This window comes from Mixophyes fleayi, chromosome 7 (assembly GCF_038048845.1).
Source record: "Mixophyes fleayi isolate aMixFle1 chromosome 7, aMixFle1.hap1, whole genome shotgun sequence".
Lineage (NCBI taxonomy): Eukaryota > Metazoa > Chordata > Amphibia > Anura > Limnodynastidae > Mixophyes > Mixophyes fleayi.
This window is the reverse complement of record NC_134408.1, coordinates 1,471,892-1,498,860: the sequence shown is the minus strand read 5'-3', so window position 1 is coordinate 1,498,860 and position 26,969 is coordinate 1,471,892. Positions and strand designations below refer to the sequence as shown.

Below are 26,969 nucleotides of genomic sequence, written 5' to 3'. Positions count from 1 at the left end.
GCAGCTTGGTTTTGCAGTCTTGTATTTCGTTTTGTGACATGTAAAAAAACTTTATGCCATGTACATTTTCATTTGCCCAGGTCCAAAGGCATCAAGATGTGATGGGTTTCCACTGCCTGCAGACTGGTGTGTGTGTGGCTAGATGTTTATCTGTTCCTCCAATGCCATCACATGGACTCTTACCAGGAGATGTGGCAAAAAAATTAATTCTGCTTGAACGTTGAAGTCATCTTTATTGAAGGATAAATTAAAAAAGTTTTTGCACTTCTTGTATTGTGCTCTAGCACCATCACTAAAGTAGTAAACATACTCCAATTTTGACAATAGTATCGCTAAGTGTTTCATAACTACCGTAATGAAGGCATGCACAGTTATGGCTACATGGTCACAGGTATCGCTAATAACGCACAGGTTCACTCAGTTTAAAATGTCACAATCATTTTGCCTAAAATATACAACAAGCTGACAGTCACCATGTTCTTTGGTCCACTTCAGTGACATAACTTTTAAGCTTTTTCTGGCTCCTTTTTTTGTGAAACAAGAAAGGATTACAGCATGTTCTCTGAAATTCTTCATATCTTAGCAGCAGAAGCTTTTCATGAAGGGAGCAGACTGAGGTTTCAGGATCATTGGTTACTGCATTTGAAACTTCTGTTCTCAGAATCAAAAGTTCTTTTTCTTCATCTGTAAAGTGGTCCCAGCTGTGTAATCCAATGGTTTTTGAGTAGATAGTAATATGGCAGTCTGTATATATAAGATTACCACATGAGCAGCTGCCATGACTGACTGTTTCTGTGTCTCTCTCTCTCTTTCTCTGGAAAGTTTCAGTTTTGGTCTCTCTAAAGGGAATCCCCTTCCCATCAGTTTCTGTTTGTTTCATTTCCTGTGTGGGAGTTTTATCCCATTGCCTCAGTTTAGTTAACTTTTTTGGTATGGTTTTTAACAATGTGTATATTATGTATGCTGTACAGCAGTAATCGAGCATCAACTTCATTATTTTTTTTTCTCCACTATGAAAGAGAGTACCCGGCTGATTTTTTTTGTGGTAGTAATTCATACCTTTTTTAAACACCCCCCCAAAAAATGGGATCCCTAATGTCAATTGAATCAAGCGTTTTTAATTATATTAAAAAAAAAGTGTTTTTTTTCTGCCGTAAGGCAAAACATGAGGCAGATAAAGTAATTTGGTTTGGATTTTTGGATTCGGGAGGAAGAGTTACTTTAGGGGTCCAAATTTTGTGTCGATTCCTTAATAAACACCTGCGATACTTCAAAAAAAACTGGATAAAGAAGCTGCGATTAGTAAAATATTTAATAAATTGAAAAAACAATATTTAATCAACTAACTGTTAGACAGTTGAGATATTTGGCAGAAATAGTTGTTTTGACATCTTCTCTTAACTAAAAAAATTTGTAGAAATCTGAGATGGGTGGAGGACAACTCTGGTTGAACTGACATGGGATGACCCTACTGTGAAAAACTTTCACTTTAAAGCATGATGAGGAAGTTTCACTGACGGATATTGTGGTGGTCATTTCATGTTTGATGGGTGGAGACGCTGCATCTAAAAGGACGGTTGTCAGGAGAATCATTTTGTAGCTGTTCCTGTTGATGAGACCGTTGTACCTGGAGCTGGTGTGATGGATGTAATCCTCCTCTGTCTGGGTGAGTGCAGTGATGGAGGGTCTGATGTTATAATGAATGGAGGAGATGGAGGGAGGACAAGGTAGAGATTATATATAACTAGGATCACAGAGGAGATGTATGAGAACCTGGAGCTGGTGTGATGGATGTAATCCTCCTCTGTCTGGGTGAGTGCAGTGATGGAGGGTCTGATGTTATAATGAATGGAGGAGATGGAGGGAGGACAAGGTAGAGATTATATATAAGTAGGATCACAGAGGAGATGTATGAGAACCTGGAGCTGGTGTGATGGATGTAATCCTCCTCTGTCTGGGTAAGAGCAGTGATGGAGGGTCTGATGTTATAATGAATAGAAGAGATGGAGGGAGGACAAGGTAGAGATTATATATAACTAGGATCACAGAGGAGATGTATGAGAACCTGGAGCTGGTGTGATGGATGTAATCCTCCTCTGTCTGGGTAAGAGCAGTGATGGAGGGTCTGATGTTATAATGAATGGAGGAGATGGAGGGAGGACAAGGTAGAGATTATATATAAGTAGGATCACAGAGAGATGTATGAGAACCTGGAGCTGGTGTGATGGATGTAATCCTCCTCTGTCTGGGTAAGAGCAGTGATGGAGGGTCTGATGTTATAATGAATGGAGGAGATGGAGGGAGGACAAGGTAGAGATTATATATAAGTAGGATCACAGGGAGATGTATGAGAACCTGGAGCTAGTGTGATGGATGTAATCCTCCTCTGTCTGGGTGAGTGCAGTGATGGAGGGTCTGATGTTATAATGAATGGAGGAGATGGAGGGAGGACAAGGTAGAGATTATATATAAGTAGGATCACAGGGAGATGTATGAGAACCTGGAGCTGGTGTGATGGATGTAATCCTCCTCTGTCTGGGTGAGTGCAGTGATGGAGGGTCTGATGTTATAATGAATGGAGGAGATGGAAGGAGGACAAGGTAGAGATTATATATAAGTAGGATCACAGGGAGATGTATGAGAACCTGGAGCTGGTGTGATGGATGTAATCCTCCTCTGTCTGGGTAAGAGCAGTGATGGAGGGTCTGATGTTATAATGAATGGAGGAGATGGAGGGAGCACAAGGTAGAGATTATATATAAGTAGGATCACAGAGAGATGTATGAGAACCTGGAGCTGGTGTGATGGATGTAATCCTCCTCTGTCTGGGTGAGTGCAGTGATGGAGGGTCTGATGTTATAATGAATGGAGGAGATGGAGGGAGGACAAGGTAGAGATTATATATAAGTAGGATCACAGAGAGATGTATGAGAACCTGGAGCTGGTGTGATGGATGTAATCCTCCTCTGTCTGGGTAAGAGCAGTGATGGAGGGTCTGATGTTATAATGAATGGAGGAGATGGAGGGAGGACAAGGTAGAGATTATATATAAGTAGGATCACAGAGAGATGTATGAGAACCTGGAGCTGGTGTGATGGATGTAATCCTCCTCTGTCTGGGTGAGTGCAGTGATGGAGGGTCTGATGTTATAATGAATGGAGGAGATGGAGGGAGGACAAGGTAGAGATTATATATAAGTAGGATCACAGGGAGATGTATGAGAACCTGGAGCTGGTGTGATGGATGTAATCCTCCTCTGTCTGGGTAAGAGCAGTGATGGAGGGTCTGATGTTATAATGAATGGAGGAGATGGAGGGAAGACAAGGTAGAGATTATATATAACTAGGATCACAGAGGAGATGTATGAGAGATCTGAAAGAAAATAACTGGAATCAAAGTGGATTTCTGTAGATAAGAATTCTCCACTAATGTTCATTTGCAGCCTCATTTTACTTACTTCACCTATTTAAATGTTCTCCATATATTTCAATGATAAAGAAGAAGACATTGGCATATATGTAGCAGTATATATATATATATATGAGATATTGGTCCTCATTCTCTGTGAGTTCCGACACCCACATCCAGGGTTCATGCATCACTGTCAAACAGGTAAATCCCTGGCTCTCACCTCACTACAGAGGAGGCTAAAATGTGACAAGTAGGTTGGCTTCTGAAACACAACTAAATAACCCTTTGTAGGTCAGCAGCTACGACCACTTTACACATTACGTTCAAACAGGATGAAAAATGAGCAAGATAATTATAAAGCAAACTTCACAGGCGCTCCATGCACAAAATGCAGCTACAATTCCTCAAAACATAAACCACCCAATAAATGTAACAACAATACGATATACACAAATAAGAGAAATCTCCTAGCGCCTCTTATGTATAGGAAATTAGTAAATATACAAAAAAAATGAGGCAATGCAGGGCTAAAACAGCCCTTGTATTAGACCTTCTAAAAATTCAGTATAACTTCATTCAAACATATCGAGGCTGAAAATAGAATCATATCTTATCTATCCAAAGATGCGCCAGCCACGCAAGAAATGCAGAGTGAAATACCAATAAAATAATAAAAACATAAACCAATATAAATTATAAAGAATAATAAAAATAAAAAATTTTAAATAAATAAACTAAACCAGTCTACTGAACACAGGTTTCTTTCAATAAAGTGTAGTCCCGGTACAAAATACCCTTCTCCGCTGGATGCTCCGTCAATCTGTGGGTATCATATGCAATGTGCTCTAACGAATTCCCATATAGTCAGTGGAACTTCAAGCTCACAATTCTATATTTCTGATGTGCTGAACATTCTCATATTCATCCACGTAGACAATGATATATAGAAATAAAGAAAAAACAGAGAACCATAGCGTAATACTGCATATATCACGAGACAGTTAGGAGTGGTGTATAAACTCACTTTTATTATGTCTCTTAAAAATAGCGTGTGAAGACATAAAACCCACTCTGTGTGAGTAATGCTCATACCAGATTTAAAAAGGTAAAAGGCTTCCAAACAAGCAGCTGAACAAACCCGGGTTGTTACAGTCTTGGTCGGCTCCTTTCCGAGGAATTACTCCACAGGTTCATCTGCAACCAACGCGTTTTTAACTTTGGAAAGTCTTTGTCAAGGCAAAGCAGGTGTGTCATAATTGAGTCTTTATATCCTCTCCAATCAGAGAGGTTAATAATACTGAATAAATATATCACATAAAACAAATACATTTCAAAATAAGACCTAAAAGAAATCACTCTCTATTGTGATATATGTGATCGAATACAAGAGAAGAATATCTTTACAAAGATCTTCACCTAAACATATATCCTCCAAACATATCTATTAGTGTCAATAGACATCGGCATGTTCAAACAGAGAACTCGATATAGCCTGCGATTCAGACAGACATCATTCGTCCGCCCTGAAACACTATTAAAACTATACCAAGCTTTCAGCCGTAATTAGGACATCATATGGGCACATTTATCAATATTCACATAAAGTGAAAAGTAGTTTTCAATCCTTATCGCAATGATAAGGATTGAACTACTTCTCACATTTATGTACAGCCCTGCACAGAAACAGCAGTTCCGAAAAACTGCTGTTTCAGAGATAAAAAAAATCATACTTACCCCCCTCTTCGGAAGCGCTGTCTTCGGGTCTTCTCTTCACTCTTCAATTGCGCATGTCCAGTTCCAAGAACTGGACATGCGCACGCAGATCCCCTCTCTGTCTCTGCAACAATAGTTGCAGAGAGAGAGCGCTGAGTGACAGGGAAGGATCATGTGATCCCTCCACACATGCGCTGTCCAGCTCTGCTCTCCGGAGCAGAGCTGACAGCATTAGATTTTTTCAATTCGGATGATGTACGCCAGTACATTAACATGACAAGTTCCCGAAAAAAATGTTTTTTCGGGACTTGTTAGATTGCGGCCAGAATGGCGACTGCTCCCAAAAACGAAGAGGAATGCAAAGCAGCAGATATCCATGATATCTGCTGCGATGCCCCCTTAATAAATTTGCAGAGGACACTGTGGGACCTTAATGACCCGTTAAAAGCACTATCGTGCTTTATTAAATATGCCCCTATATTGAGATCTAATGAATCCTTTTGCTTGAAACACTAAATATTCACCATAAGTCCTATCTATTCAATATACCTAACAATTCTATATGCTACAGAAGTATGTCTTAGTTATATCGGGTAATTATGAATGTAAAAAAATATATATGATGATAAAAGTAATAAGTTGGAAAATCACCAGGATGCAACGGACAATCTAGTAAGAAAATCCTATGCAGCATAGTAAATATAGTATCCTTATCCATACCTGTTACTCAGTAAGTAAGATTAAGATGAAGCTCGCAGGTGATTTTAATACCTCTCAGATAATTTATATCCATAAAGGATGTTAAAATATAATGTTGTTTCCTCATTGTAAAAACATTTAATCTCTCTATAGATGTATATATTATAAGATCTATACTGAAAGAGAATCTTTAGTCCCGTTACTTCAAAAATGAGCCTCCAACTATAACCTAAAAATATACGGCTAGACAGTCCCCCAATAATACTGCACATTCCTCAAAGGGAAAGCCTATATAAAGAGGTTAAAACATACTATAAAGACCCAAAACGGAAAAACATCCTAGAGCTCAGATCAATAACAACGTAATATATAGCCCTCATAAAAAGGTCAAAATACTGCAAACGATAAGTCGTATTGAAATAATCAACATTGACAGATTAGGAATCATTCAGAATCCATTTAAGCTCAAAGTCAGCATTTAAGCCTCCTGAAGAAAGAATTTTTAGACGGTATATCCATTCCATTCACATTTAGCGAGAGCCACCAGGAGCGTCTCTCTTTCTCCAATTATTATCAATTTTATCAATCACTAGAAAAGTTTTCAAATGACTCACTGAACAATCATGACAACTCTTAAAATGCGATGATACAGAATGATTGTCAGAACCCCTTTTAATATTACGCAGATGTTCTGCTAACCTTATTTTCAGGGGACGAGAGGTGCGACCAACATAAAATAAATTACAAGAACATTGAAGCAAATATATTACATTTGAGGTATTACAGCTAATACATTTTCCAATACTATATTTAGTACCTTTAACTTCAAAGTTAGAAACTTTTATACATAACGTTTATAAATTAAAAAAAGTTTATAAATAAATTGTGTTTATTCTCTCAAAATAGTGTTTACAGTCTGATCATTTTTCAAAATATCCCATTGTTTTCTTATAATCTTCTCAATGCTTTTAAATTGAGAGCAATATCGAGTGATAAATGCTGAGTTGTTGTCATCCAGTTAATTTTATTTTTGGTTTTTCTTTCAAGGTGTCCTTTCTATCTATCTATCTGAGAAATTTTTCTATAGTTTTCTCAAGTAGTTGTTTATTGTATCCTTTAGCTAAGAATTGGTTTTTCATTTCTGCTGTTTGTTTTTCTAAGATAACAGGTACCGTGCAGTTTCTTTTCAATCTTAAAAATTGGCCCATAGGTACATTTTCTAACCAGCTTTGGTGATGAGCACTAGATGTTAATATGTACAAATTGGAATCTGTAGGTTTTTTAAAAACTTTGTTATAAATGGTATTATTCTGAATATAAATAGTTAAATCTAAGAAGTCTATAGAACTCTTGCTAATATTGAAACTGAATTCCACGTTGATGGTGTTCTTGTTCAGAAAGTTACAAAAGGAGTCTAAACTGGAAAGATCTCCTCTCCAGATGAACATAACATCATCTATATAACACATCCAGATCACCAAGTTCGCCCCAAAAGGACCATTAGTCCATATAACTGCTCCTCCCAATAAGCGAGGAACAGTTTGGCGTAACTCTGGGCGAACTTGGTGCCCATCGCCGTACCAATACATTGCAAAAATACTTTCCCTCAAAATAAAAATAATTATTAGCTGTGGGTTCCGACACCCACATCCTGGTTTCATGCATCACTGACACACAGGTAAAATCTGCAGCAGTCTCCTCACTACATAGGAGGCTAAAATGTGACAAGTAGGTTGGCTTCTAAAACACAACTAAATAACCCTTTGTAGGTCAGCAGCTATGATCACATTACATTCAAACAGGATGAAAAATGAACAACATGAAATAATAGGTCCAGGTGTATTGATGATATGTGGCAGAAACATAAAATAAACACAAATAGCCTCTTATTGCTACAACATCAAAGCATAGTGTCCTTACAATGTAATCTCTATTAGTGTATCTGCTTTACTTGTTTACTCTAGTAATTAACAAAGTATTCATGTATTACACTCTCCAGATAGTAATAATAATAATATGATGTGTGTTTTATGTGACTATATAGATTTGGTCCTGAAATTAAGTCACTGATCTAATTCATGAACGTTTTAGTCAAAGAGCAGCTTGATGCTGTAAATATCCCTTTAATAGGACACAATATACAACATATTATATGTTCTAAGTAATATATACAGGAAGAGATAAAGTTATTATTAGTGAGGATGGAGAAAGAGCCGACATAGTAATGAAGAGCTAGAAAATAATGTGGCAATGTCCTGAAATGTCAGAGGAGATGATGAGGAAGGAGCGAGTGTGGTGAAGTGAGAGGGTGCGGTGTGGGTAACAGAGTTGCTGTGATGAAACCTTGGTACTTTATGTAATGTAAAGGTGACATGAGATCCACCCTTCCACCACTTTATTTCCACCCCTGTCATTAATGATACTGTTTGTTCTAAGATATTGCAGGTTATAGCTTCATTTATGGCTGTAATTAATCATTAGTGAGCGGACATCACACTTACGTGTGTTTTTGTGAAGCTTTGTGTGTACATTGAGGAGAGTGCACCTAGCTATGTCCTGCAGCTGGAGGGTGCAACGTGTGACCTATTAAATACACAATGTAGATGCGTAAAGATACAGAACGTTACACACACAAACTTGCTGAACTGGTGACGGTGTCCTGGCTCATCACTTATCCACCTTGTTTGGATTAATAGCAGCTGTGGTGGACCCTGAACAATTTGGCCTCAGGAGTGTTGGTAGAATGTACAATGTACAATGTACCATTAATAGTAGAGGATGATAACGATCTCCACTAGCACTGACTTGGTGCACACGTACTCTTTGTAGTGGAAGTGACTGAGCGTCCTTCTAAAGACCAAAGACTGTTCCTAAAGATGAGTCCTCTCCACCTATGTAACGTGTACTCCGTTATTTGCATAGTACAACTTGCTCCATCTGTGCAGAGATGAGTTTTCAGGGAGTCTTTTACGGGGTGTGTAGGGGTGACCAACGCGTTTCGTCCTTAGACTTCGTCAGGGATGTCCGCTCGGCCCCAGTCACGCTACCGCTCAGTACACGCTACAATCCAATCTAACTGCAGCGCCTACCCACGGGACAGAGAGACCGGCTGACCACCACCAAACTGCTCTTGTAAGAGCTTCCAAAGCAAAAGTAAACACATACACCCGCAAATCACTATATAACCCACCACAGCAGAACACATAGCCTCATAGACCACACAAACTGCAAAACACACATTAGTTTAGCATTAGTACATCTCAGTACCAACTAGCACACATCACTAGAGGCAATCACAACACTACTGCCCTCTATTGAAAGCTCTAAACAACCAAGAGCTTAAAACACCCCCGCAGAGCTACAGACACATCCCATACAGAAGGTACCAAACCACAACAATATACATTGCACTAGGGCTGTAAACAGGGCAAAGAGCTAAAGACCCACACCAGCAAAATGGGCTATAACCTACTGCTTACCCACAAGCACCAGGAGTATATTGTTGGTACCGCATCTGTATCTTTGTTCTCTACAATGCCCCTCTATATATTACTGTACACGGACAATACCCCTCTATATATTACTGTACATGGACAATACTCCTCTATATATTACTGTACATGGACAATACCCCTCTATATATTACTGTACATGGACAATACTCCTCTATATATTACTGTACATGGACAATACCCCTCTATATATTACTGTACACGGACAATACCCCTCTATATATTACTGTACATGGACAATGCCCCTCTATATATTACTGTACACGGACAATACCCCTCTATATATTACTGTACATGGACAATACTCCTCTATATATTACTGTACATGGACAATACTCCTCTATATATTACTGTACACGGACAATACCCCTCTATATATTACTGTACATGGACAATACCCCTCTATATATTACTGTACATGGACAATACCCCTCTATATATTACTGTACACGGACAATACCCCTCTATATATTACTGTACGTGGACAATACCCCTCTGTATATTACTGTACATGGACAATACCCCTCTATATATTACTCTACATGGAGAATAATTCTCTATATATTACTGTACACGGACAATACCCCTCTGTATATTACTGTACATGGACAATACCCCTCTATATATTACTCTACATGGAGAATACTTCTCTATATATTACTGTACACGGACAATACCCCTCTATATTACTGTACATGGACAATACTCCTCTATATATTACTGTACAGGGATAATACCCCCTCTATATATTACTGTACGTGGACAATACCCCTCTATATATTACTGTACATGGACAATACCCCTCTATGTATTACTGTAGTTTCTCCTAATTCTGTCTCTTTTCCTGGTTCTTGTGCTGAGAACTGTACAGTTACTGGTTCCTTATGCTGGATTTATTGTTCAATGCTTGTAGTAATTTTCTATGTATATTTGCACAATACCACTTCCTTTGTGGCTATAATCACCAGTATCTGTGTGAGACTGCTCAGTGCAACCTCTGTACTGTATGTTCTTTATGTCAGTATCGAGATTTTTCTGTACACATTGAGCAGTAACTCAGTACTAATACTGCCTATATTCTGCCTCTTTAGCCCAGTGCTCAGTATTACTTAGTATCACTTCTTAATCTGTCTCTATAGGCCAGTGCTCAGTACTACTTAGCATCTGTTCTTCCTCTCTCTATAGCCCAGTGCTCAGTATTACTTAGTATCGCTTCCTACTGTGTCTCTATAGCCCAGTGCTCAGTATTACTTACTGTGTCTCTATAGCCCAGTGCTCAGTATTACTTACTGTGTCTCTATAGCCCAGTGCTCAGTATTACTTACTGTGTCTCTATAGCCCAGTGCTCAGTATTACTTACTGTGTCTCTATAGCCCAGGGCTCAGTATTACTTAGTATCGCTTCTTACTGTGTCTCTATAGCCCAGTGCTCAGTATTACTTAGTATCACTTCTTACTGTGTCTCTATAGCCCAGTGCTCAGTATTACTTACTGTGTCTCTATAGCCCAGTGCTCAGTATTACTTAGTATCGCTTCTTACTGTGTCTCTATAGCCAAGGTGTCAGTATTACTTAGTACCACTTCTTACTGTGTCTCTATAGCCCAGGGCTCAGTATTACTTACTGTGTCTCTATAGCCCAGTGCTCAGTATTACTTACTGTGTCTCTATAGCCCAGTGCTCAGTATTACTTAGTATCGCTTCTTACTGTGTCTCTATAGCCAAGGTGTCAGTATTACTTAGTACCACTTCTTACTGTGTCTCTATAGCCCAGGGCTCAGTATTACTTAGTAGCTATTCCCTGTGACAGTGAAGATTTCCTATGGTCGCAGTTTGCAGAGACAGAAAATCTTCCGCTGCACAATCTACTAATAGAAGTTTGCTGGTGCAGCTGAGTGATACTTGCTGTCTGCGGTAGGAGTCAATCAGTGTCATCACTGGCCAGGGGGTGTAATAAATAGGGAGAAGCCATAAATCCAGGGGTGTGTTCTCCCTTTAATAAATAGACCCCTTATTCTGTCTATATTGCCCTGTGCTCAGTATTACTTAGTCTCAATATTATTGAACATTAACTGGGTAATTAAACATGATGCTATTGCATGTGTCTGCCCAGGAATAATATTTTTTGAATATGAGCTTTGGTTACAGCAGGGTTCACAATATTACAGAGGGCCTCATAGGCTGTATCTGTCCCTAACCCATGGCCCACTATGATGAGTCCTCTATATGGTCCATGTTAGGACAGCACTGGTTGTCACTAGCACTAGTAATAATAGTATTATTCATATAGCACTTTTCTCCCAGTAAGACTCGAAGCACGTTACACTTTTGCAGGCGATGAGGCAGCCATCTTGGGTGCACTCAGTCATTGTACCGAGTCATCATTTACATCCGTCCCTGTTACAATGGAGCTTACAGTCTAACCTACCAGTATGTTGTTGGACTGTGAGAGGAGACCCACACAAACATGAGGAAAACATACAAACCCACACAGATAGGTTGGAAATAAATCCTTGACCCCAGCAATGCGAGGCAACAATACTAACCACTCAATCACTGTGTTGTCCCATAAGAGTTGTTGCAAACGCTCTCTATGTGTGCAGCAAGTTTAAGGTGTGTCGGACCATAGAAACCACTAAATTGAGACACAGTTTGCTGAGCTTGTTAGAGAGGTCATCGACTAATGACATAATGTTGCTGTGTGTATGATTTGTGTAATCATTTATGTATAACGTGTTTCTATCTCTGTGTTTTCTGGTCTCTCTTCCTCTATTTACATGGCTGCAGTCCAGAGGAAGAACACACAATGTTCTTCCTGTTTCCCTGCTCTGTTCATCTGAGAATCTGCTCTTTCGGCTTCTCTGCATTTGTGCAGATATCGGGTCTCAGAATCGCTTCACCCCCTTCAACGCCAGTAGTTCCACCACTGCTGCCACAGGTGCATCCACTGCCTCAAACCACAGGGTGAAATTACCACAACCTTGATTAAAAAGCAATGGTGAGGTGCCTGCCTGGCGCCACCTAGTTAATGATTCACAGATGATGTACCCAAGCCCAGCAAACATTAAGTCCAAGGGTCCAAAATAGCAGAACCCAAAGGAAAGAAGAAACATATATAGGAATGAATGGAATTTGATACTTTTAAATTTATTAGATCCTTTGTTAACCCACCACCCAAATTGATTCTCCTCCAAATCTGTGTCGGTGTATTCTCCCACCCATCATTCATGCTTGTGTTTTGTCTGTAGTCCATTTCTCAATTCTTACTGTCTCTGATGATTGTCCCCTTCCCCCTCCTGCTGTATCCCCCTGCTCTGGTAACACATTCTATAAAAGCGATGTGATATCACTTCCGGCATACTTTGAGCTGTAGTATGAATAATTTCTTGCAGGACGACAAAGTAACTGATTACACAAAGTTCCACACACTTTCTTGTGACACTAACACTAAGTTAACAGAGACCAATTCACCAGTCAACAGGCCAACTCTTCAGCATCGGTCACCCTGCATAATGAACAACTCAGGCTTAAATAAATGGCACTCCTCTCACAGCCCTAGGTGATGGACAGGTGACATTTCCACCTGGTTTTTAAAGATGTATCCTCTTCAGATGCTCTGCTTGATTAGCCTCACTGCAGACACACCCTGTCAGCTGATATTAGCTGTGGAAAAAAGACACAACTAAAACATTTCAAAATATGTAAGTTAAATCACACACCATACTATTATTTTGTCACACATATATCCTCCACCTGTGGATCATTAAACTAGAGGCTTTGTTGTACAAATGTGTAATGTCTGCAGCCTAGCACTGCAAATCGTCAGCTGAATATCTGATTCCTCTCTTAGAGGTCTGTGGTAAACCACTCATATATCCTTCCCTCTAGCATAACCAAGTAGACTTGTGCGGACTTCGCAAAGAGTGCAATTTTCTGTGACAATACATCTGCATTTTTGTGCAAAACCTGGCTCTATGTTTTACTGTAAATGTGAAAGGTTATAGTGCCAAGAACAAGAAAGTTACATTGACATTTACCTTCCAGCTAATCTGCATCCTCCACAATGGTGCATGATCTGTTATTAATGAGAATTCTCTGCCTAGAAGATAGTAGCACAGAGCTTCTGTGGCCCATTTTAGGGCATTTCTTTTCCATGGTTCCATATTTTTGTAAATCCCAACTCAGATACAGAACCGGATCCTCAATTTCATTATTTTCCTGTGACCACACTAAGCTGGCACCCGAGGCATCGGTTTGGAGGAAGAACCTCTGGGTAAAGTCAGGCGCTTGTATAACTGGAGAGGAACAGAGGGCTAAGTGAAGACCTGACCAAGCGGCTTCTGCAGAGTCAGACCAGACTAACCTGTCTGGACAACTTTCTTTAGCATATCTGTAAGTGGAGCAGCTCTAGTGGTGAAATAGTTTACACATTGCCTGTAGTAACCTACTAAGCCTAGGACGGGTCTCAACTGTGATTTATTTTCCGGTCTTGGACAGTTTTTGACTGCTTCCACGTGGTCTAGTTGGGGTTTTGCTTTCCCCTGCTCGACAATATACCCAAAAATATTTGGCTTCTCTCATAGCTATCGCACACTTTTCCGGATTATCTGTCAATCCCGCGGACCTTAATGAAGCTAAGAACACTTCAACTTCGGCCAGATGTGACTTCCAGTCTGGGGTATGAATCACATTGCCATCTAAGTAAGTGGCTGTATAAGCTGTAATGGGTTGTAGCAATTTATTCATGGCCCTTTGGAAGGTGGCCGGTGCCCATGCAATCCAAAGGGTAGAACTTTATACTGGAAAAGAACATCAGGGGTGGAAAATGTGATCTTTTTCTTGGCTAAGGAAGTAAGAGGAACTGGCCAATACCCCTTTGTTAAGTCAAGGGTAGTCAAACTGTTACTGCCAGCTAGATTTCCTATTATTTCATCCACCCGTGGCATAGGGTAAGCATTGAACTGGGATGTTGTTTTAGAAGTCAAATAATTGATGAAGTAGGATAAATTTATTAATATTGTTTCACCGTGCAATTGCGATTGGTGCGCTACGGTTAATGATGCCACCACACAGGAAAACAGCACACACACACACACACACACACACACTTACATTTAATAAAGTTCCAACTCACATCAGTTTATTAGTAAAACTTAAAGGTTATTTATGCAAAGATAAATTTACATTACAGGTATTTGTGATTCAGGTCCTATGAAATGTATGGTGTTTGGTCTTATATCATTTCTCATATCACCAGTAGAAATACGGTGTCAACAGAGTAATGATCGTACTTAGAGATCGCTAGTTATGAATAAAATAAGATTTATACTCTATAAAAATGTAGGCAGCACATGTTATAGGTTGGTTTAAACTGGATTAGGTCGGTTCCCGTAGGCACAACATGTGCCCGGCAGTTGGAGTGAGCTGGGCACACCTTATCAAAGGAATCCTTTGAACTGACCTATGATCTGCATTGTACTGGACTGACTTGACCCCTGTACCAATGAAGAAAGACCTTAGTTTATCTTTGTGTACATTGTGACATCATCACTGTCACAAATCCTGAGGTTGACCTCGGATTCCCTGAATCTGCCTGATTGACACGACTCTCCCAAGGGCGCGGAGTCTAATGGGTAGGTGGTTTTCACAAGGAGGTATGGTCTTGGCAGCCCCTATCCCGCAGGTTGCAGTCCCTTGAGTGAGTACTAGGCAGTGTGGTTAGGAGCAGCCTGGAAAGGGTCGAGTGGTGCACACAAAGGAGGGAACTCAGGATGGTAGCAATGGAGTTACTGAATCAGCGGGAGTTCAATATAGACAGCAGGCTGGAAACGTTTTCACAGTACTTGGTTGCTCCCAAAACTTAAGCTCTGGTAGCAGCATTTTCTGAATTAGCACTTACCGATGGAGTAGACAGAATATGGTAAGAGGTAGTAAGCAATCAGGATGTTAATAGTAGGACAGGTGGGGTTAATGCAGAGTAACAGCAGGTCTAGTTCAGGAGCAGGAGAAGACAGCGTTCCTTTAAACAAGCCAAATGGCATGGCAGGTAGATATGAAAGTAAATCCGTTTAACAAGCCAATGGTCAGGAGTGGAGAAGAGAGCAGAATCCTTTAAAGTAATAATGAAAACAGGACAGGACAGGATACAAGACACACTAAGTCAAATAGGAACTATCACTAGCACTAGAATATTAACTGGAAGCAGTTTATAGAGCCAGCAAAGCCAATCAGAAGTTACAGGATTATTATCTGCATGACTGCAGCAGTAATTGAACAGCTGATGCTTCCAGAGTGTCAAACAATGCATGTTGCTATATACAGCTGAATACCTGACTCCTCTCTTAGAGGCCTGTGGAAAACCAGTCCCCTTGTCACATATCCCTCCCCCTAGGGTTATAGTTAAAGGAGTCAGACCTTTATTGAATAACATTTCTTCCCATACTTTGGTACAGGGATGGATCTCCCCTCTGTTTAGTGGGGTTGCGATACTGCTACACTCTGTGGCTCTCTGGGAATCAGCGTCCGCACTCTGCTCCAGAACTGCTGCCACCAATCACACTGGGCCACAACAGCCTGGATGGGAGGGTTACTGGCATAGTGACCCCATGCGGAGCCACGCAGACCAATCCGTTGAGGCTTTATTATGGCAATACAAGGATACTAAGAAGGGGAGGGAGAAAGCATCAGGAGGAGGAGGATACAACTGCAGTTATTCAGTTATTTGGGCTATACAATCAAAGCAGTGGGAGAAGAGGCGGTATGGCATACGCTGTATACCGTCACATTTCAACCACTGTACATATATATATGTATTCCTAAAGAGTGAGTGTAGCATACACTTACCTAAATTTAGGGAGCCACCTTTATATCAAGGGGGAACTTTCCATCTATCTATTTATGGTGAGAACTAGAGATGGTCACTGACCCCCGTGTTTTGGTTTTGGATTCGGTTTTGGATCTGGATTACCGTCGTGTTTTGGTTTTGGTTTTGGTTTTGCAAAACCGCCATTGCGTGTTTTGGTTTTGGTTTTGGTTTTGTTTGGTTTGGTTTTGCTATTTTTTTGGAAAATCCATGTTTTTGGGCCTAAATTAACCCAATTTAGTGCTCCAACTGTTTTAGAGACAAGTAATCTAATTGTTGAGGTAATAAATCATCCAAAAAAACAGTTTAATTCTTCGTTGGTAGGCCTTCATTTATTCTACACACAAAACAGATTGTCTTCCTCTCCATCTATGCATATTGGCAATGCAGCCATCGTCTTTGGATGTATATTACACCCTACACTTATAGTTAAATATGTAAAGAAATGGAAAAAGACAGTTTGCTTTCTGTGTCTATAGGCCCCCCTCCACTTTTTTAAAAAAAACTAAAAATTCAGCCATTATAGACTATACAATATTAATTGACATGGAGAAAGCCAGTTTAATTTCTGTCTCTCTAGGCCCCCCTCCGCTTGTATAAAATACTAATAAATTCAGCCGTTATATACTGTACAATATAAATTGAAATGGACAAAGGCAGTTTGGTATCTGTCTGCATCAGATCCTCTCTCCACTAGGAGTAAAATAGAAAACTATTCAGCCGTTATATAATCTAGAATATAAATAGAAATTGAGAAAGGCAATTTGGTATCTGTCTGCATCATAATCATCAACATCATCATTAGCGCCCTCGTCGCCTACACAAATCTCCCCCTCATCCTCTTCTAATTCCAAAGTGGCATCCTCAATTTGGGTATCACCGGCTACACTCGGGCTATTAAGGCACACATCAGCAGAATGCTCACTATTAGACATCCCACTGTTGGATGGACTCTCCACAGGGATTGTTGTCATTTGTGAATCAGAGCAAATATTCTCCTGTAATGCCTCACTGTTATCTTGCAGCTCGGCTTTGACGCGTAACAGTAGTTGTGCACCAATTGTAGGCTGGGTAACTTTTTGGGATCTGCCACTAATAGCCAAAGGTGAAGGCCTCATTCTCTCTTTGCCACTGCGTGTGTAGAATGGCATGCTTGCAATTTTTTTTTTATCGTCACTTAACTTTTGCTCAGTTACACTTCTTTTTCGCTTCAATACAGTAAAAAATTTTTTGGTTTTTGTTTTTTGCACTAATTTGGAAACACTCTGTTGTTTGACATCACCTTGGCCAGATGACGTACTGGGAACACTAACATCAGGACTGGTGACAGAACCTGGTTGCTCATTCAGATCATATGTGGACTGCTTTGAATCCATTCTGAGCGCAAACCACTGAGGAGTGCTAAAAATTATTTAGTAGATACTGCTGACAGAAATGACTTTTGACAGCCAGAAATATTAATGCACAATTAGGGAGGACACCCCAAAAGCACTGAGGAGTGCTAAAAATTATTTAGTAGATACTGCTGACAGATATGACTTTTGACAGCCAGAAATATTAATGCACAATTAGGGAGGACACCCCAAAAGCACTGAGGAGTGCTAAAAATTATTTAGTAGATACTGCTGACAGATATGACTTTTGACAGCCAGAAATATTAATGCACAATTATGGGGGACACCCCAAAAGCTCTGGGGAGTGCCAAATATGAAGAAAAAATAATAAACCTCTATCCTCCTCTCTGCACTAGCGATTTTGGTTAGAGCAATTGCAAGAACAATATTGTATTCTCTGTCCCTGCTCTAATTAGCCTATGACTACACCCTGCTCTCTCCCTCTGTCAAATGGCGATGGATTGCTGTGGAGGCGTGTATTTATAAAGTTGAAGTATCGCGAGAACCGAGATCCGACGACGTCACAATGACGTTCGGCCTCGATTTGGATTCGGAACGGGCGGGAGAGTACCGAGCTGCTCAGCTCGGTACTCGGATACCCAAAGTTCGGGTGGGTTCGGTTCTCGGAGAACCGGACCCGCCCATCTCTAGTGAGAACTAACTTTAAACCACACTGATTCTTCCAGATAAACTGTAGGGTGCTTGATATTCAAATCAATATGCTTGGGCAATTACCTCATGACTGAGGATGAAAATAGTGCTCTCTGTGCTACTGATGATACAATCGAGTGTAGCTTAAAATAGAGCTCACATAAGACACATATATTCTTAAGTTGTTTAGTCACAGTCCTCCACCAACGTAATTCACCTAAAAGGGTGAGATGTAGCTCGAGACAATGTCTGCAGTAATGTATGGGATAATCTTATGAGACATAAGATGGGCACTAGAGGAGAGCAGAGGATGAATGATTGTGTATTTATGGGTGAGGTCAGAGATATTGTTATGACAGACTTTTTGGAGGAATTTATTAGTTAATGTCGATATTGTGAATTTTAATCTGTATGTGACTTTTTGTTACAGTCCTGTCCTCTGCTGGTGCCTTCATTGTGGATATTGAGCAGCCGATCATCTTCCAGAACAATGATCGCAGCTTTGGACACCAGGTCGTACAGCTGGATAAATGGTGAGTATGACCCATACTTGTCCAGTCGTGTGGACCATACATGCTTCCTGGGACATCCAGTCCTTACTAATGACACAGTCCTACACGTATAATGTCTCATTTCAGGGTGATTGTCAGCGCTCCCCTCCATCAAGTGGCGATCAATAAAACTGGGCAGTTATATCGCTGTGATCCTGAGACCAAAGGCTGTACTCCCATTCCCATCAATGGTAAGAATGTATTCCTACTTCTGTAGTGTTTGTTAAACTGTTCAGACATTATAGGCCAGCAGAGACGTGAGTCCACAATGTCCTCTATTCACCTCTGACATTTTGCTGGTTGGATGGGGACCGATGGGGTCAGAGATTTTCAAATCTTTACACAGAATATTTTTATAGCCTCTGTAGTATTACACATACCCTGATCTACAACAGGGGCAAACTAAAGGGTCTCATGTGGGTTTTTTTTTCTGAAAACAGGTACAACCAATGATGTGTGAATGCCTATATTTTACATTAAAATTTGAGAACAAAATAATACTAATAATAATACTAATACTAATATTACTACTATCAGTAATAATAATAATGATAATAATTCCAGCTCGGACGTGTCACATGGAAAGGGAATAAACAGGCACATAGCACTCTCTGTGATGATCCAGGATAATTTGCTGATATTAAGCAAACCCTCCTCTGTGTAAAGACAATGTAACATGAAAGCTGAAATCCTCCTCAATAAGCATCACCCCAGATGTCAGACATCAATATCTCAATTTACTACCGATGAGAACGACCCTCATAGTGTAACAACAGCTGAGATCAGGCCGGATACAATGCTGCGGGTGGAAGTATTACCCAACTTTGTGGACTGCGATCTGATCCCGTTAAATAAGCTTTGTTTTTTGCCATCAGCCTTTAAAATCAACCACTATTTCCAGACAGCGTCAGATTACCTATTAGTGAGGTCCGTTGCCGCCGGAGAAACTGCTGTGGATGAATCACCTTAGCCGCACAGGCGCAATTGCCACATAGGGTCACCTCCTCCTTTAGTTAGGCTGCCAGTGAAGGGGTCTGTTTGTAGGTTTAGGAGGTGGGGTTTCACCAGTTCTCACCAATGGGGGCCCAGACATGGTAAATAGCAGCAGTATTACATTTTGTATCGCTGCAGTCCATAGTAATATGTGATATGGATAATCAATTCACACAAATGGAAGTTGAATTAAAGCTGGTTATATAATAGTAGTAGGGCGCATAAGAGTTAACAAAGCTACAGTGCTTATATTGAGAAATTAGGCTGTTTTTCTGCCTCTTAGACAGTGCTGCTCAAGGTATATGGGAAACATGTCTAAAATATATTATATAGCATAACTTATCGAAAGTGAAATGTGACCCCCATTGTTCATGATGGGAAACGGGGAAGTTGTGGTGAGCAAGTCTACACCAGATAAGATGTGGCAAGGTCTACTTGGATCTATGCCTGTATCTGGGGGATGTTGGGGGATGTTGAGTGGCCCTGTCATGTGGAGTGATATTATTGGTCTAAGGTCTTATATGATGCTTTAGCTACATATTAGTTTGTGGTTTTAGGGCATAAAATGCTTGCAAAGTTAATATGTAATTACCATTGAATTGAATGGTCTGTATTGCGCATACAAGAATAAACAGAGCATATACTGAAGAGACTTCCTCTTTGAATTATTCCTGAAGACTTCCATAACAAACAGACCCCTCAATATTATATCATCACATAACATAATATCACATGTGTGTGCACAGTGTCTGTGTGTATCTTACAAGAGTTACCATTGCAGGACTTGAGGATGAAAATAATATGTCTCTCGGACTCACTCTGACCACTGAAGGAAACTCATCTGAACTACTGGTACGTCGATACTCTTCTCCTGTGTCTCCTGTTCATATAGTTTACATTTACTGCTACCGCTCATTGCTCCTCTTAGCTGGTTATCACAAGGTACATCACTAAGCCTTCTACTAGCCTGCACTGTCCAGCTGCTGAATCTGGACATCTAAACTCTTTATCCTTCCCAGGCATGTGGACCAACCCTGCAGAGAATCTGTGGACAGAACGTCTATGTAAATGGGCGCTGCTACCGGCTAGCCCGAAACCTGACAGTACAAGATAATGTACCGGCGTCTCTACCAGGTACAGATCTAATCATATATATATTCACCTGTACAATTTGCTGGTATCACTTATAATTCAGTCTTAGATATCATCATTATCAGCATTTATTTATATCGTGGCAGCAAATTCCGTAGCGCTTTATAATTGGGTACAAACACAGTAATAAACAAACTAGGTAATACAGACAAAGAGGTGAGAGGACCCTGCTTACAAGCTTACAATCTATAGAACATTGGGAGTTGGATACATCAGGGTAAGTCTACATATTGCATTTCGGTCCAGCCAGATTGAAAAGGAAAAAAACTAAAACACAAACAAAAAGGATTAGTATGCTATATGATCCAGTCACACAGCAATGTTTGTCAGAGGGTTTTTGTCTTGTGTGAAGTGTGTAACTGAAGTTAGAAGATGGCTAACGAATATTATAAGCTTGTCTGAAAAGGTGGGTTTTCATAGAACACTTGAAGGTTTGTAGACCAGAGGAGAGTCTTACTGTGCGAGGGAGGGAATTCCATAGAGAGGATGCAGCCTGAAAAAAGTCCTAACCGAGAATGGAAGGATGTAATGAGGGTGGATGAGAGATGCAGATCTTGTGCAGAATGGAGGTGTCGATTTGGGAGATATTTTGAGACAAGTGAGGAGATGTTGGTGCAGCTTTGTTGATGGCCTTGTAGGTTAGTAAAAGTATTTTATATTGGATTCGGTGAAAAAAAGGCAACCAGTGTAGAGTCAGACAGTGATTCAGCAAAGGAATATCAATTTGCAAGGAAAATCATTCTGGCTGCTGCATGTAAAATAGATTGTAGGGGTTTGAGTCTGTTCAGGGAAAGACCAGTAAGGAGGGAATTGCAATAGTCAATGCGGGAGATGATGAGTGCATGAATTAAGGTTTTTGCAGTGTCTTGTGTGAGATATGTGTGTATTCTGGAAATGTTTTTTAGATGTATGTAACATGATTTAGATACAGAGTCGATGTGAGGAACGAAGTATAGGTGTGAATCAAGGATTACACCTAGGCAGCGAGCTTGTCGGGTGGGATTTTTAGTCATGTTATCAACAGAGATAGAAATGTCAGGTATGCTTCTGTTGGCGGGTAGGAATATTATTAACTCTGTTTTAGAAAGATTGAGTCTGAGTTGGTGAGAGGACATCCAAGATGAAATGGCAGAAAGACAGTCAGTAACACGAGACAACACAGATGGTGAGAGATCAAGAGAGGATAGATAAATTGGAGTATCATCCTCATAGAGAGAACTTATTAGTTTTCCAAGAGAAGCGGTATAGATAGAGAACAGCAGGGGACCTAGGACTGAGCCTTGTGGTCTCCAACTTATTAAGGAAGCGGAGCAAAGGTGGATCCAGAAAAATTAACACTGAAAGAGCAATTAGATAGGTAGGATGAGAACCAGGATAGGACAGTGTCTTGAAGACTGAATACAAATGTTTAATATGGTTTAAAACACAAACATATGTAAATTTGCCTAGAAACAGTATAGGCTAAAGAAGGGTATGTACAGAGATAATAAAGCATGTATGAGAATTGGGTACATGCATATAAACTATCTTACTAGGCATAAATAAACATATAAAATAAATACCATGCAAAAAAGGAATACGCCTTCATACAAATAATATTAAAAGTCTTAAAACATATAAAAATCACATGAATTGCACATATGCACTTAAATCTCCATCAGCTGAAAAAGAATATCCGATTCATATGATGTCGACATCAAAAAGATTGTATATAGATATATCTATCCGGATTGATAATCAAAAAGAAGACAAATTTGTATAGAAATGAATTTTAGATCATCTATATCCACTTCTATGAGTGTGTTTAAAAGGTCAAACAATTATCCACTTTAAATTAGGGTGAGGTTTTGGGTTCTGATTTGTTTTGCCAAAACACCCCACGAAAGGTTTTGGTTCTGATTTTTGGTTTTGGGTTCTGATTTTTTTTTAAAAAGTATAAAAAGTGCTAAAATCCATTTTTATTTTTATTTTTTTCACTCCTACACTATTATTAACCTCAATAACATTCATTTCCACTAATTTCCAGTCTATTCTGAACACCTCACACCTCACAATATTGTTTTTAGTCCAAAAGGTTGCACCGAAGTAGCTGGATGTCTAAGCTAAGCGACACAAGTGGGCGGCACAAACACAGTACCCCAGGCTTGGAGGGGGGTTTCCAGGCACTAGGAAACACCCCCTCGGTTTGCCTATGCATCTAGGAGTGGCACTGCAGTGGCAGACAGGATGGCAGTTTGCAAGAGTTTGCTAGAGGTGCAAGATGGAATTGTCCTTGGGTCCTCCTCCGGTGTACAACATTGACACCTTCATTAGCCAAATCTGTAACTGGACTGTGGTTGATCCTTCCAGCATATGCAGAGGGCGTGCTGCAAATGGTGGGGTACTGTATAATTGAGGTGGCTGGACCCTGCTTCCGCTTCACACAGCTCTGCTTGAAAAGGGAGAGCTGTGTGCACCTGACAGTAGTGCACGCAGCATTGCCCATGTCTATTATAGGGATAGGAAGAGTCGGAGAGCAGCCATGCACCGTCTAAAATTATAGCCACGCCCCCATGTATGCTGGTCACACCCATTGGCGGCGTGGTGTGGAAACCCCCCTCTACAAATCCTGCGTTTGCCCCTGAGATGGGCCACGTGTTTGTGCCGCCCACTTGTGTCGTTTTGCTTCGACATTCAGCTACTTCGGTGCAACCTTTTGGACTAAAAACAATATTGTGAGGTGTGAGGTGTTCAGAATAGACTGGAAATTAGTGGAAATGATTGTTATTGCGGTTAATAATAGTGTAAAACAAAAACAAAAATATGGATTTTAGCACTTTTTATACTTTTTTAAAAAAATCAGAACCAAAACCTTTCGTGGGGTGTTTTGGCAAAACAAATCAGTACCCAAAACCTCAAGCTAATCAGAACCCAAAACCCAAAACACCAAAAGTGGCCGGTGCACACCCCTAATTTAAAGTGGATAATTGTTTGACCTTTTAAACACACTCATAGAAGTGGATATAGATGATCTAAAAGTCATTTCTATACAAATTTGTCTTCTTTTTGATTATCAATCCGGATAGATATATCTATATATAATCTTTTTGATGTCGACATCATATGAATCGGATATTCTTTTTCAGCTGATGGAGATTTAAGTGCATATGTGCAATTCATGTGATTTTTATATGTTTTAAGACTTTTAATATTATTTGTATGAAGGCGTATTCCTTTTTTGCATGTTATTTATTTTATATGTTTATTTATGCCTAGTAAGATAGTTTATATGCATGTACCCAATTCTCATACATGCTTTATTATCTCTGTACATACCCTTCTTTAGCCTATACTGTTTCTAGGCAAATTTACATATGTTTGTGTTTTAAACCATATTAAACATTTGTATTCAGTATTTCTGCGCATGTTTTTCTCTTGATATATATATATATGGGGGTTTAACACTACCTCCTTTTGTGAGCTGCAGCGATCGATACTGATTTTTTTTACTGCGTTTGTGTTAGTTAAGTGTATCCTATTTAGCACCAGAGTTTAAGCTGTTTAGTGTTTTGAAGACCTAGCGATTGTAGTGTTTGTATGAGAAGAGAGTGGTCAACAGTGTCAAATGCAGCAGAGAGATCCAGGAGAATTAGAAATGAGTAATAGCCTTTAGTTTTAGCAGTGATCAAATCATTGAGCACCTTGGTCAGGACAGTCTCTGTGGACTGTTGAGAACAAAATCCAGAAAGAAGAGTATCCAGGTTGTTTGTGGAAACGAAGTGTGTGAGGCGTGTGTAGGCAAGTACCTCTAGAAGCTTGGAGGGACATGAGAGCTGAGAGATGGGACAGTAATTTGAAAGAGAGTTTGGGTCAGAATTTTGTTTTTTTCAGCATAGGAATACTCACTGCATGCTTGTATAATGACGGGCAGATACCAGTAAAGAGCAAGAAATTACAGATTTTAGTTAGAGGTGCAATGAGCACAGGAGACATGAATCTACCAATTTGTGAGGGTATGGGTTCAAGAGGACAGGAGGTAGAGTAGGAAGATAAGAAGAGAGTAGATGCTTTATCTTCATTTGTGAAGAGAGGGTGTCAGAGGGTGCTGGGAATTTATTGAGCTGATTGCTAGTCGATAGAGATGATGCAATTTCAAATCTGATCTTAGCAATCTTGTCCTTGAAGCAAGGTCCTGGGCACTGATAGTAGTCGGAGGGTTTGGGGTGGGATGATTGAGAAGAGATTTAAATGTGTTAAAAAGGCGTTTGGGGTTATAAGCCTGAGCATAGATGAGCGATTGGAAGTATGCTTGTTTAGCAGTGTCCAGAGCATCTCAATTGGAGTAGTAGATAGAAGTATATGTGATGAAATCATTAGAGGCACAAGATTTACGCCAGTGACGTTCTGCTTTACGAGAACGTTTTTGTAGAGTTCGTGTTACTGTAGTGTGCCACGGTTGGCAACGAATTCTACGCGAAGTATGTAGTGTCGCTGGAGCCACTTGATCCAGGGCAGTTGCTAGGATTTGATGAAAATGGGGTACTGCCCAATCAGGGGAGGAGAATATAGAAATTGGGGAGAGAAGGTGTTGGAGAGAGGTGGAAAACTGTTGAAAATCAATAGCGTTGATATTCCTGCGGGTACAAGGAGGCTTGGAAGAGTTTGACACTAGGGAGGGTAAAGAACTGGGGATGAGCGAGTATCTAATAAGGTGATGATCTGAGAGGGGGAAAGGAGTGTTAAGGAAATCAGAAACTGAGCATAGTCTAGAGAAAACAAGATGATGATAGTATGACACTCACATGAGGAAAACAGACTCTCAGCCTTTCACAAACTTCATGTGTGTAAATCTCGTAGATCCTTATGATGATAACAGGAGATCCTCTGGGGGTGAAGTTCTCACTGTGTCACATTACTCCAGAATGACGAATGTATAAAATAATATAAAATATGAGTAATAAAAATGAGGTGAGATCACCACCCATACAAAACTGGAAAAGAATGAATAGAAGTGGAAATACTAATATAAAATATTAAAACATATGTCTCCAAGGGACCAACAGGACTCGTAATTGTGTGTAAGATGTTCAAGTAGTTATCATGGGTGCAGGGTAAAGAGATAGCTTGGCTTAGACATTATGAGGAAACTGGTGCAGAATTCAAGGTGATATGGAGCAGAGAAGGTGATGGGTCTTCATGTTGTGGGACTGGATTTGTTAAGTGTATGGCAGTGGGGTGATCAGTATATTCTATGTATGTATGGTCTACTGCTGTAAGTTTGATGAGCTTCCAGTGATGTCTGGGAAATATATATATATATGTATATACACACACTATATGGACAAAAGTATTTGACCACACCGGTTAATTATTGAATTGAGGTGTTACAATCAGAGCCGTTGCCAGAGGTGTATAACATCCAGCACCAGCCATGCGGTCTCCATGTACAAACATTTTATACAAGATGGGTCGTTCTGAGGAGCTCAGTGACCTCAAGTGTGGTACTGTGATAGGATGTCATCTTTGTAATAAGTCATCTCATAACATTTCATCCCTGCTGGATATTCCATGGTCAACTGTAAGTGATATTATTAGAAGGTGGAAGTGTTTAGGAACAACAGAAACTCAGCCACAAATTGGAAGACCACGTAAAATCACAGAACGGGGTCAGCAATTGCTAAGGTGCATGGTGCGTAAAAGTCACCAATGCTCTGCTGATTCCATAGCTGAAGAATTCCAAACTTCCACTGGCATTAATGTAAGCACCAAAAATGTGCGGTGGGAGTTTAATAGAGTGGGTTTCCACAGCCTAGCAGCTGCATGCAAGCCTCACATCACAAAGACCAATTTCAAGCTTCGGATGGAGTGGTGTAAAGCACACTAGACTATGGAGCAATGGAAACGTGTTCTGTGGAGTGATGAATCACGCTTCTCTGTTTGGCAGTCAGATGGGTGAGTCTGGGTTTGGTGGATGCCAGGAGAATGCTACCTGTCTGACTGCATTATGTCAGCTGTGAAGATTGGTGGATAAGGGATAATGGTATGACGCTGTTTT

General features: G+C 40.1%; 1 protein-coding gene across 2 annotated transcripts in view; it reads left to right on the top strand.

The window, feature by feature from the left end:
- The first annotated feature begins 1,525 nt into the window (after positions 1–1,525).
- Positions 1,526–26,969, top strand: part of LOC142097131 (integrin alpha-X-like) — a 149,287-nt gene continuing 123,843 nt past the window's right edge. The window contains exons 1-5 of one of the 2 annotated variants that reach the window (XM_075178733.1): positions 1,526–1,666; positions 18,670–18,772; positions 18,878–18,981; positions 20,565–20,635; positions 20,803–20,917. In XM_075178733.1, the coding sequence (XP_075034834.1) occupies positions 1,642–1,666; positions 18,670–18,772; positions 18,878–18,981; positions 20,565–20,635; positions 20,803–20,917 (418 nt within the window). In that variant the 5' untranslated portion in view covers positions 1,526–1,641. Of the gene's footprint in view, positions 1,667–3,209; positions 3,265–18,669; positions 18,773–18,877; positions 18,982–20,564; positions 20,636–20,802; positions 20,918–26,969 lie in introns of those variants that run through there. The other variant, XM_075178734.1, reaches the window with a different exon arrangement.